Source organism: Pungitius pungitius, chromosome 18, assembly GCF_949316345.1.
Source record: "Pungitius pungitius chromosome 18, fPunPun2.1, whole genome shotgun sequence".
Taxonomy (NCBI): Eukaryota; Metazoa; Chordata; class Actinopteri; order Perciformes; family Gasterosteidae; genus Pungitius; species Pungitius pungitius.
Genome location: NC_084917.1, coordinates 8437670 through 8450181, shown reverse-complemented (window position 1 = coordinate 8450181; position 12512 = coordinate 8437670). Strand labels below are relative to the sequence as shown.

At 43.5% G+C, this 12512-nt stretch overlaps 1 protein-coding gene across 4 annotated transcripts in view; it reads right to left on the bottom strand.

Annotated features, from left to right (window-relative positions):
- Positions 1 to 12512, bottom strand: part of sh2d3ca (SH2 domain containing 3Ca) — a 41063-nt gene that overhangs the window by 8528 nt on the left and 20023 nt on the right. For all 4 annotated transcript variants that reach the window (XM_037484550.2, XM_062558835.1, XM_037484552.2 and 1 more), the window contains one exon: positions 905 to 1033. In XM_037484550.2, coding sequence (XP_037340447.2) covers positions 905 to 1033 — 129 coding nt within the window. The remainder of the gene's footprint in view (positions 1 to 904; positions 1034 to 12512) is intronic.

Below are 12512 nucleotides of genomic sequence, written 5' to 3'. Positions count from 1 at the left end.
TTCCACTGGGGTAAACCATGAATATTTTATGTAAATTAAAATAGGAAAGATGGCTGATATGAATCAGTCTGTTTATTTGTGTGTGAGGGAGACAGAGAGCAGAGGTACCATCCACATGTGGACGCCATGCGCGTGTGTGTCTGTGTGTATCTGTGTCTCGGTCACCAGCTGTAACACTTAACAGCGTACAGCAGCGACGCACACAGCTGTCTGTTGGGCAGTTTCCCCTCCTGAGCTGTGACAGATGATGGGATTCTGTAATCAGTGTCATTCTGTGTATTAGGAATTAAAATTGTGCTTTCAGTGCCAGAGACATTGGCCAAGTAATCACTCAACTAAATGCTATTGGTTGACAGCCACATCAAAGCCACCATGAATACTATTGTGTTTGCACTTTTTGGGGAAATAAAAATCATAGCATCAATACGTCTTCATGAAATATTTGTTTCACTGCCACAGGGGCTGAGAGAGGGAAACATGAATTTGAACTTTTATTCATATTTTCATGAAATAGTAATATTTCTTGACAACTAATGGTTTTATAACTAAACAGACAACTAAATGAGTTTTGGTTTGAAACTCATTTCACAAATTAGATGAAACAAAGAGAAGCAGCAGATATTCAGAATTATTGTTTCAATTTGATACAAATTTGCAGATTAACTTTCCATTGATACAAAAAAGGATGAATGTAACATTCCAGCTCGTAGGATTGCCTGCACATTGCTGGTTGAGTGTGTGTGTGTGTGTGTGTGTGTGTGTGTGTGTAGGGCGGGGCCATCATGTGCACAGGAGGTACATTACCTCAAGGGTTAACTGCCTTGGATGTTGTATCTGTGCACCCATCTGTTCTCAAACATCCAACCAGTATAATCTCTACAGTACAGTTTCCACGGTGTGGTACCTCTCTGGGTATGTGTCCATGGTACCAGCCATGGCTCCGGATGTCAGCAGCGCTCAGTTTCAGCTCCTCCTCCAGCTCCTTACGAAGTTTTTCAGGGGGAGACTCCAGCAGGTACTTTTCCTTGGAGAACTGCGTGGAACAAACACAAGAGGACGACACTGCATCAATGGGAGTGAGTTAACAACACGAGGAGCCTTCACAAGTTGCCCTTCAGTGCATTCATGTGTGAATGACCAAATATCTGATCTACACAGCTCTACGTATCCCGTAGAGATAATGATCTAATTTATACCTAAATTAGTTACAATACCATGCAAAATAAACATAGATCAGATATCATAAAGCAACAAGGGTGTCTGTTTAGATAGAGCAGAGCATTGTTGCAAATACAGACATTCACAAAAACACACCTGTGTTACAGAAGGCCACACAACAGGGAAGCAGCACCGTGTACTTCCACACAAGTAATCTCACTCTCTCTCACACACACACACACACACACACACTCCAATCGACCCTGACCTGATTACTGAGAGGCAGAAATTGTCACAAGTACACTCTTATTGTTGTTATGTACAGTGGAGACCTCGCTCTAGCTTTTGAGTGTGGTCACTCAGGATGGCCTATAACCATGCCAAATACTTATTCACACTGTGTGTGTGTGTGTGTGTGTGTGTGTGTGTGTGGATCAAAAGCTTCACATTTCTATTTTCAACAAGGAAAAGCACTCATGGGGGAAATCTTGGCTGTTAAACATGGAAATCAATTCCACTGCATGTTTCTGTGCTTCTTTAGATACACGACATGTTCAAGCCTTGTGTGTCTGAAGTAATAACGTCAAGCATTCGGGCTTCGAAGGTGATATTGACACCACCATTGGGTTGAATTCCCAATCAGACTTTGCACAATAAATGAATAAATAAACTAAAATAAATGTCATGAATTTCCCAAGGGGATTAATAAAGTATCTATGTAAATAAATGTATTGCAGTAAAATGTTTGAAGATTTTATGTGATCTACTAAGAACTGTGTGAGTGGGAAAAAAAACGCGCTATCACACACTGGGACTGCCACGTGACAACCCCCCAACAACCGGTGATTGTGGAAAGATTGGGTTCAGAGATCTTAGATGAGGCAAACAGGGGACACACAAACAAAAACAACTTCAAAATGGAGCGAATAGAAATTCACACAGGAATAAACAGAGAAAGAAAATCATTTCAACTCTGCCAATATGAGGAGAAATGAGACTGGGACCAAAATAAACAGTACACAGCCTTGTCACTAAGGCTACCCTGTCGTTCCTCATAATATTTTCCTTCAACCTTTCCCTCCCTCTAGCTCTCAGACTCCATGTTTTCTCCTGCCTTCTCGCCTTTGCACTCTTTTCAAACTTAAAAAACAAAGTAAATCATCATAAAGTTTCAGCAAGTTGTTTTCAGACTTTTGCCAAATGTGTGTCACTCAGATGCAAAGACAGTATATAACTGGGTGTGGGCGAGGATTGGAAACTCTAATGATCTATGTGTGTGTGTGTGTGTTTCCAGCTTCCTGCATGAGTGTGTGTGACATGAGGAGACTACAAGAGCCAAATAATCAATCTCATGGTCTCCAGGTCACTGCAAGATGAAATTATTAACTTCCTCCTCCTCCTCCTCCTCCTCCCTGCTTCTCTTCAACCTCTCTTCTCCAGTCCTCAGGGGGAGATGGAGGAATACCGCCACGGGGTCTCACTCTCTCCCAGATTAGATTTGAGGTGTGTGAGTCTACGTGTGTGTGTGTATGCGTGAAGAGGCCAATAAAAGGGCAGCGGGGTCAAGTGTGCCGTTATTGCTTTTCCTGGTCTCCCTGGAAACCCAGGCGAGGCCTGCCACTGAACTGATGCTCAACAATGAACTTGGTGTGTATAAATATGTATCTGTGTGTGTGTGTGTGTGTGCATGTGTGTATGAAGGGTTATGGAGAAAATTGAAATGTCAGAGGGGCTCTATTTATGATACGGTTCAAAAAATTGGCCGACATCAGGGGGGACACATTGAAAGGGGGATAAAAAATGGATTGACAATACAGAAGCGATTTGACAAGGACACAAAAAACAACCCCAACATCAACTTGACTGTATTTCGACATATGAGGGAAATTGAAAGTATGCTTCCAACACACATACTTTAAACGCGCACACACGCGCGCACACACACGCACACGCACACACACACACACACAGCCTTCTCTCTAAATCAGCCGGATGTTAATATCAATACTGTGCTGCAATAGCAAAAACCCACCCCTTAAAACGAGAGAGAGGCTTTTTAGGGGCGGGGGAGTGACAGATATGAAGTAGAGGTGTGAGAGCACAGAAAATGTGAGAATATAGAATACAATTATATCCTGGAGAAATATTTCAAGGGTGAGAAAATGGAACGACACAAACAAAATTCATTGGGGAACATCTCCAGAGACCAGTAGGATTTTATTATCCTTATTACAATGACTACGTTAAATGCAACTCTTGTAGCCGCACTACACTTAGTCCTTGGTTTCCATAGTGACGTATTTGGTTAGTTTGCCTTCCTGTAATAGCAGTAGCTACTGACTGTATATATCTATCTATCCATATCTATATCACTTCTGCTATAGCGATGTACAGGGTTAGTTGGATACCGGGGAAGGATTTCTACTAATGCTCATAGTATCCAATTATTCCCCCCCTAACACTACAATGTATATCCTGCTTTTTTTTACTTTTGCTGCTAATGACAAATACTTCTGTTCATTGTATGACTTCAACTGCTACTTTTACTGCTAAAACAAATAATATTACCACGCCACTAACTACAAAGTACAGTGTAGGACTCTCAGTGCTGCGCTCCTATCTACAGCTTTTACCTCTACAACGAGTGGATGCTTCCAGCTTACATACAGGGTAGCACAGAATGTCTGATCAACACACTTAGGAACCCAAGAGGCACAGGAGCAGACATGTCAGAGACAGATGGACGAAACAACCAGAATACATAAAGTCCAGACATAAGACACTCAGGGCAGACAGACACAAACTCATTAATGTGGACGGAGAGGCAGACACTGCACGCAGGGAGACAGGTAGTCCATTAGCAGTTGGAAGAGTTTGGGCAATTTAGCAGCTGATGCAGGACTTTGTTTCCCCTGGGGGGGGGGGGGGGGAGGAGAAAGGCAAAAGTGATTGGTGTGTGCGTGTGTGTGTGTGTGCATATGCAGGGTGTGTATGGGTATCCTTGCATCCATGTAGCCGTGGTAGCACAAGTCTGTCTTCTACATGGTTGGGACTGTTAATGGATCAAGCTCTATTTTTGGATAGTAAGGACAAGAGCCCTCTCACTACAAGTAAGTGTATACACACCTTACACTTTACATGCTTTACACGCCTTATACGCCTTACACGCTTTACACTTTCATTATAATGGCGGCTGTACTGCAAGGGATCGGGGGGGGGTGACTCAGGGAACAGGCTACAGGGGTTATGTGGAGTCTGTGCATGTGTGGAGATGTAGATAATAACACTGTGTGAACCATCGACTAATTTACACCAATATGCCATCGAGCCTCTTTTTCTCACAGCGAGCTAATTATACGACGTCGTCGGATGACTTCGCCACACCCTTTCCGAGTGACAATCGACACTGCCGTCACCCCAAATCAGTATGAAATTGAACATGGACTGAAAGGGAAAATAAATGAAAGGGATGATAATGGGGAGAAACTGTAAATGTATGCACATATTTATACATATATTATGCATGAACAGGCCTTTTTGAGCACATTTTGTGTGTTCTGCGGCCGTGGTTTGGTTCTGGTGTCTGTTCCAAGATGAATTGGTTATTTTATATGGTAATCTCTTTGTTCATTTTCCATGCTTTCTGTATTCCTTGCATTCTGTGTGCAGGGTTTGCAGTTATAACATAAAAAAGGAGAAAAATTGACATTATTTGATTCTGCAAACGTCACTAGAGCCAGATTCAACTAAAAGCGATGTGGTTCGGTTCAATTAAAGTCAAACATGTACAGCCACAGGTATTTACGATGCACAACGCAGTGGGAGGTAGAGTGTTATGTCTGGCACAAATCAGCATGCTGCCGCTTCTGGTTGAACTACTTAGTTTGCTAATTATTGTGGAAGGAGCACAAAGGGAAGAACCTTGAACAATTTGTAGGGATGTGACTGAAAACAAACAACTCCAGGAGTGAAGGCATGAATGAGAAATGAAACGGATGATATTTGTTGGCAAGTATAAGAACCTGCAGGGAGGAGAGTCTCAATTACCAGCATGGATACAAAGGAAGATGAGAGGAACACATTCCAACAGAAGAAGCACCAACAAAGGAGAGGAATGCCTTTTCAACAGCACTTAGATCTAAGCTCATGTCAGGATGCATCGTCTTCCCTTTTCAGTTCCTAGGCTAGCCTGTAACCCCGTTGTCATGGTAACGCCCCGAGCGGCCGTGGTGGTGACAGTGGGGGGAGGTAGGTGGGTGGATTTGGGGTTAGAGACACGACAAAAACACACACATACGCACGCACATGTATGTACACAGGCACGCACACATACACACATGTATGTACAAACAAACACAAGTACATAAAGGGCAGGGGTCCAAGTCTTGAGGATCCCTGCGATCCCTTTCGCTTCCTCTCGCCCGCTACAACTCTATGTATCCTCTTTTTTTCTTTTGAGATAGAGACTAGGATTATGGCATTAGGACCCTTGAATCCTCCTATCTCCTATTTCTCTCACTCACACACACACACACACACACACACACACACTATATGAGCTAATGTGTATGTGCGTGACCAATATCACCCCTCTCCAGACGGTTATAATCCCTCTGTGCCCTCCGGCCTGATTTCCACTGTTACATTCACACCGGTTCACACGGGTATAATAGTCTTTAACTCACTGTAAAACGATACGAGCATTAGAGAGGAGTGCTGGTAACATTACACCTTTTTTATTTACCCTGGATTCTTTTCTTAGCAAGGTGGGAATAACATTGAACTACAGCTAATGAAACTGCTTTTGCGATGATGAAATAAAGAAAGCTCAACAGCGTGTTCGGTTTGATGTCATCCTGAGCAACGGCAGTATAACAAGCTGCAATCCCATCAAATAGATGTGAATGTCCTTGACCCATTACTTTTTATTATTAGTTTCACATCGATGCACAATACGCACAAAACGAAACATGTCGTACTTCCTTAAACTTCCTTAAACTTTTACATAATACTGAAGTTATTCACGTGACGTCGAGGGCAGCGAGAGGCACAGAGACTTCTATGGTGAAAATGATGGGAATCATTTCATTAATCAGCGGCTTGTGGAGCCCACACAACACACGGCTTCACATCATCCACCCTGACAGAACCTCAAGAACAAAATCCTAATTGATTTACGCGTAAGGAAATGAAAAAAGAAAAAAAAAAAGACTCCCACCTGTTGGGACAAACTATTTTTTACGATGAGAAATCAAAGCTTTGGCTGTAAGTAAGAACAGTGTCGTCCTAGACCCTGAGATAAAGGGCCATTCATATCTTTTGCAGTATGGAGTCCATGCGGTTTCTTGAACACAAGCTCTTGTCACACGTGGGCCGATGTCTCATGTGATCAAACAGCATCGGAGAGGCAGCCTAGCTCGTGATGACTGGTGGAGAGACGGCCAGAGGATACGACACTGAAAACAATGACCTTCTACTGTCGTTAGCAATGTGTGTGTCCTACAAACACACGGGGAGTGCAGCTGGATGCACCCTACGGAAACTGATATATGTATATATATATATATATATATATATATATGATTGATGTGAGCTGTCAGAGAATAGAACCCCAAGATTGAGTGACAGCGGACAGACAGGATATGACATACAGCTCCACTCCCACTGAGCCTGCAGGAAGCACAGTGCTGCTCTTCACTGCAGGGCTCCTCAACGCTACCCCCGCTGTGTGCTCTGCAGTTACACTTCTCCATCAGCGCTATCTTTTTATCTTCTGGCTTCTTTCAACTCTGTTCTCTCAATTTTCTCTATGAGAATGACAGGAACAAACCTGTACTTTTCAAAAATGAATGAAAATGTGCCCGGGACTCGGCAGTGTTTCTGGTACGCATAGTCCTCTGCAGTTCAAACCTCCACTAATCAGATGTAGCCTAAAAAATACAACCCCAGGAAAATAAAGTCCTTAATTAACTCATGTCGGCTCATGAAGCTTAATTGCTCTGACAGGCAAAAGTCACCTTGATGAGCATATCAACATTTCTATCAACTCATCCCTCCTCTCATCTGAATTATGGCGGCCGGACAGCAAGAAGACTCGGCTAGTGAAAAGGGGGGTGCTGGGAGGGGGTTAGTCCCGCCCCCACCTAAGGCGTGCTGAAGTATAAATGAAAGCAGCTGCACCCAAAATGTCAGTAAGAATCATCCTCTGCAGCGCAGCGCTGTGTGAGCCACAGCTCCTGGTGCATGTCAGCTCACCCATCACAGGTTACGAGTCATATGGGTGAACTGTGCTTTATATATTGAACACAGCTACGGCCGGCCATTGTGTCCATCATTATGTGATGCTGGTTTGACACCTAAGAAGAAGAAAAAAAGAACAGTGCTTACATTTTATGCAAGTTTCTGCCTCCAAGAACCAAACCTCTCATCTTGTGTCCTCTGTGTCTCTCAACCATTCGTATTTTAATTTTTCCTCTGTGGTTCACTTCTTTTGATGCTTTTTGTTCATGGCTCAAAGGCCTACTGGAGCATTTTCCTCTCTCTATTTCCATCAATCAACCTGCTGAGCAACATCTATCAGCATCAGATGAAAAGACCACTACTGAGAGCGCGTGTGTGTGTGTGTGTGTGTGTGTGTGTGTGTGTATGCCATCACAAATAGATGTACACCGACAATCAGCGGCCTAAAGGGGCGGCTGGATGTCCTCCTTCAATGTTTCTGTTCTGGATTGTTGGAGTGTTATTGTGTGTAATAGTATTGCTTGTATACACAAAGCTACATTGAAATGAATTGTATCAATATTTTTACATGAGTTTTCATGACAGCACTGACGGCGACACAGAGAGAAAAGCAAAAAGATTTCACAATAGCAAAAAACAACTTCTATCTCCCCTCAAATGCGAACAGACAGAGAAACCCATACGCAGACAGATATACATACACATGTCATTCTGATGCACACACACACACACCCGAAGGCAGAGAAGATTTAAATGATTATTTACTGTGGAGTGTCACTCAAAACTGCACATCCCTCCATCGCCTCCTGACCCAAGCTTTCTCTGTTCAACACACACACACACACACACACACACACGCACACGCACGGGCACGGTCCCGATAAGGCGTTAAAACCGGTGGGAGCGTTGATGTCACCCAGAGTACCGTATAAATACTGATTAGAGATTAGACAGATTCAATTAGACTTCTCTGTGGATGAAATCAGATAACTTGCATGAACCTAATTCAATCAGTGAGTTTAATACTTCTGCAATGTGGCAACACATTGCGTCGGTGAAATTAAAAAATAACTTGTCTGCCAACCACAAGGCGTTTCTCAACCAAAAGTAGGTTTCAAACTAGCTTAATAGCCCGTTTGAAGGAACGCACAATAAATAGAAACAAATGCTTAGTTTAGGTAAAAACTGCTTCTGCAGAAAAAAAGACCTTGGTTTGTATCAACAACTTTACTTTATAAACAAATCTAGTGTAAAATGAACATTTACTTTTGGTTATTTTTAAATGAAAGTCCCGTGTTTGTTTAAACTACGCACCGCTCCTTCCACCCCGTGTTTATGCGCTCTCTTCCTCCCTGTATGTGTCGTTGTGCCACGTAACTGGAACTAAAGAACGATCCCTTGATACATTACGGGGACTCGTACTGTGTCATTTATTCTGCCTGAAAGCAAAGACATCACAATTCAATGTTTCACAGCTGGAAACCCTCACTTAGATTCACTTACAATTTGCACGACTACTGCATGGAAGAATTGATGTGGCAGAGAGACAAGCAAAGTATGTCAATACGCTGTAAAATGAAAATACTGTTGCAGTAATGAGGCGGAAGGATAAATGTCCGTCAAACAAAACCAGAATTCTCCAGAATAAACACCAGATGCCACACAACTACACATAAAATGAGACACCCACACGCACAGATACTCACACCCCGCCCGCATTACTGTCAACTCAGCAATGCCACACCTATAGCTGCCGTTGCCATGGCTACTCCATACTCTGCATGCCCCAGCTGGGGTTTCCCTGAGGAGAACCGTATGGATGTGCGTGTGTGTGTGTGTGTGTGTGTGGGAGACGGGGAGAGGTTAACGTGCCCCGTGTGGGACCTGCTCTGCCATGTGCAGCGATGTGCACCGAAGGGGAAAACATGGCTGGTCGGGAGCAGCCATCACCGTGTCCCATCGTGGGAGTGGGATCTCCTCCTGTGGTTCTGTTAGTAGTTTTTCTGTTGATGTTGATTGGTCATGCAGCGCCCCAAAGCATGATTCAGCTTTTATTTAAAAGACAGCACATCGAAGATCTCAACCCAAAATGAATTTGAACGCGACAGTAAACCTACAACAATAGCATGAGCGGCCCGCTCTGTCACACAGCTTTTTGCTTTTTCTCCCTCACAGTGACTCACGCTTTTAAATTTACACGCACTACAGCGTGGTGACTGCCAACAGGGCTGAAAGGATTGGGAGGTTTAGAGGTCATGTTTCCAGGCCTCAGTGTTCTTCACTGTAGCATCACTCACCACAGGAACTTACACAGCGAATCACAAAGGATTTGGCAATGAATGTGTCATCTATGATATAACAGCTAACGATTAAGACACCGTCACTGTGGCATTGTGTTCTTCTGTGTGTTTTGCTTCCTGGCTGAACTTTGGTACCACTGTGTATACTAATAATACAGGGACCCACTTTTAAAAACCTTTAAAATATGAAATGTAGTCATTTATATGCCCCACTTGGCTGGTTCGCAATAAATCCCCGGCACTGTGTTAGAATCTGGATCACGTAGAAACTCTTTCAAAACGGTTTTCTTTCAAAATGATTATTAAACCTTGACTGGCACAGCTGAATCGACCGCGTCCATCTTGCCCGGCTAAAGCTCAAAAGTAATCAAAGCGAATTGAGGCTTTGCTGTTCAATCACTGCATTTCGACCTGCTTGCCTTTGACTTTCTTGGTGCAATCTATGGGCCGCTCGTACGTACACACGCGTCCGACTAATGGCTTTCCTTAACTTCTCCGCTTCGTTCTCCCAGCTATTTTTCTCAGAATTCTCCGCTTTCCATTCTTAAGGGAAGCACTGGAGGGTTGAATACGTTTTCTCATGTTCCCCCGAACTTGTCTTGTTCTTAGAAAGAAGGATCTAAATGCAGCGGAGGCCAGTTGTCTCGTTTCCACCTTCCTTTCTTTTTTTTTCTCTCTCTCTCAAGCATCACGGCTCATCTGTGCTTCTCATCTCATGTACTTTATTATCCCTGCAACTCACTCCATTACCGTTTGTCTATTCCCTCCTCCTTTCATTTACTTTTTCACTCAAAGTCTCCTTTTCTTCCTTCTCTCCTCAAGTTAATCATAGCCGCCCACTGTCAGTTCCATCCCTCCCCGCCTGCCTCCCCATGTAACCTGCCATCTCTCAACCGCGTATCGCATCATTCCTCTCGCTGTGCACTCTCCCCCCACCGATCCACTCAGCCGCTCTGTCGGCGTGGGTGTGTGGTTGTGTGCGCGTGTGAGTCGGTGTTGATGTAAAACAACAGCATCACCTTGTTCCATCAGTGAATCAGAGACAAAGAGAGAGACACTCGGGATGCAAATGGGGAATGTATGAAAAGCAATCTTTTAAAATGTGTACACACACACACACACACACACACACACACACACACACTAGTAATATTCACAAATCTGTATATACCTATGACGCGAGGACATCGTTTCTGATCGTCTGATTTTACATGCATTTCAGTCACAGTAAAGAGAGTCCTCCTTTTGTCTGTAATTGAAAAAAAAGGAGCCATTAGTTGCTAATGACAAGCTGGACCAGCTGGGACGGCTGAGAGATGCTCGGGGCAGTGAATTCACTCGCCTCAGAATCCAAATGGAACATTTCATTTTGGCAGCTCAGAGGGCCGGGAGAATCATGGCTGTCAGCAAACTCCAGAAGCCACTTTTTAAATGAGACCTCGTTGTTACAAATATGCTGATCACTGCACGTCAAAGCCGCATATTCTCTCTGTCGAACAACAAACACTTTTAGCCCTCTAGGTGTCTTTTCACAGACACCACTCGCAAACTGTTACCCCTCGGGGCTGTGCCACTCGCTGGCGTCCCATCTTCCCCGGGCTGAACCATTAATGGCTAATTCACAGGCTCTTTGGGGTAAAAGGTCAGCACACTGATGGATGGAAGGTCTAAGGAAGCATCAATACTAACCACCCGCACACACACACACACACACACACACACACACACACACACACACACACACACACACACGATTTGAAAGATATATTACAACCAACACAGCTGATGTACGCACACAGACACACACACACACAGACATACACCCAATTAACCTTAAGCCAGCAAGATTACCATCCATACTAGTACCATCCCTCTCCAGGTGACAGGGGTGAAGGGAAACAACACAAACCCACAATGCTTTTCTCCAATGCAGGAAATGGAGCAAAATGGAGGAGGCAGCAGTTGAAGGACAAGCATCATAGAGACCAAATGAAGAAGAAGATGGTTGCGTAAAATTAAAAATGTAGATCTGTATTGACATATGATTCTAATAGGACTGCTATAACATGGAGCAATTTATATGCGAGAGTAATTGTTTTGATAATTAAAAAAAGGTAGCTCAGATTGTGTTCTCAAAATACATAACATGTATTGTCTTTTTTACTAAGACATAATTACCCTTTAAATGCTATTATTACTTTTAAACTCCAATGAAGGAGCCTAAGCTGCAGTCTTGTTACCATGGGTACAAGCACATATGGTGACACGGCATCCAATTAATTAATCAATGACTGACAGCAGAGGATTAATCAGCTTTGATGGCTGAGACAGAGCCAAGTAGAATGTAAATGCAAACATGGTCTCTCTCGGACACACAACCACAGATTGTTATGCTTTATTATACAAAAAAATTCAATTTCATTGTATGTGCTAAAGGATTAGGCTCAACTTAAAGCCCAGTTGAGATCAAATGGGGGATTTACTGCCTTGTAAACTTGCTTGTGCATGTCTGGATGTAAACACTCACTTTAAATGAAAGGTCACAGTGGGACAGTGTATCATGAACAAAAATATCCGTAGCCAAAGTCCCAGTGTCACCTCATTGCCCGCCGTGTCAGTTCACACGCGGCCATCGTTCTTGCCGAGTCACAGTACAAAAAATAAACTGGCCTTGGAACTTGACACCAAGCACATCACTTGCACAAAAATGACGATGATGATGATGATGATGCATGTTGAAAGTGCGAAGGCACAGGGCAGGAAGCAAGAGAGACGGAAAAAGGTAGCCAGACAATGAAAATTAAAGAAACAGGC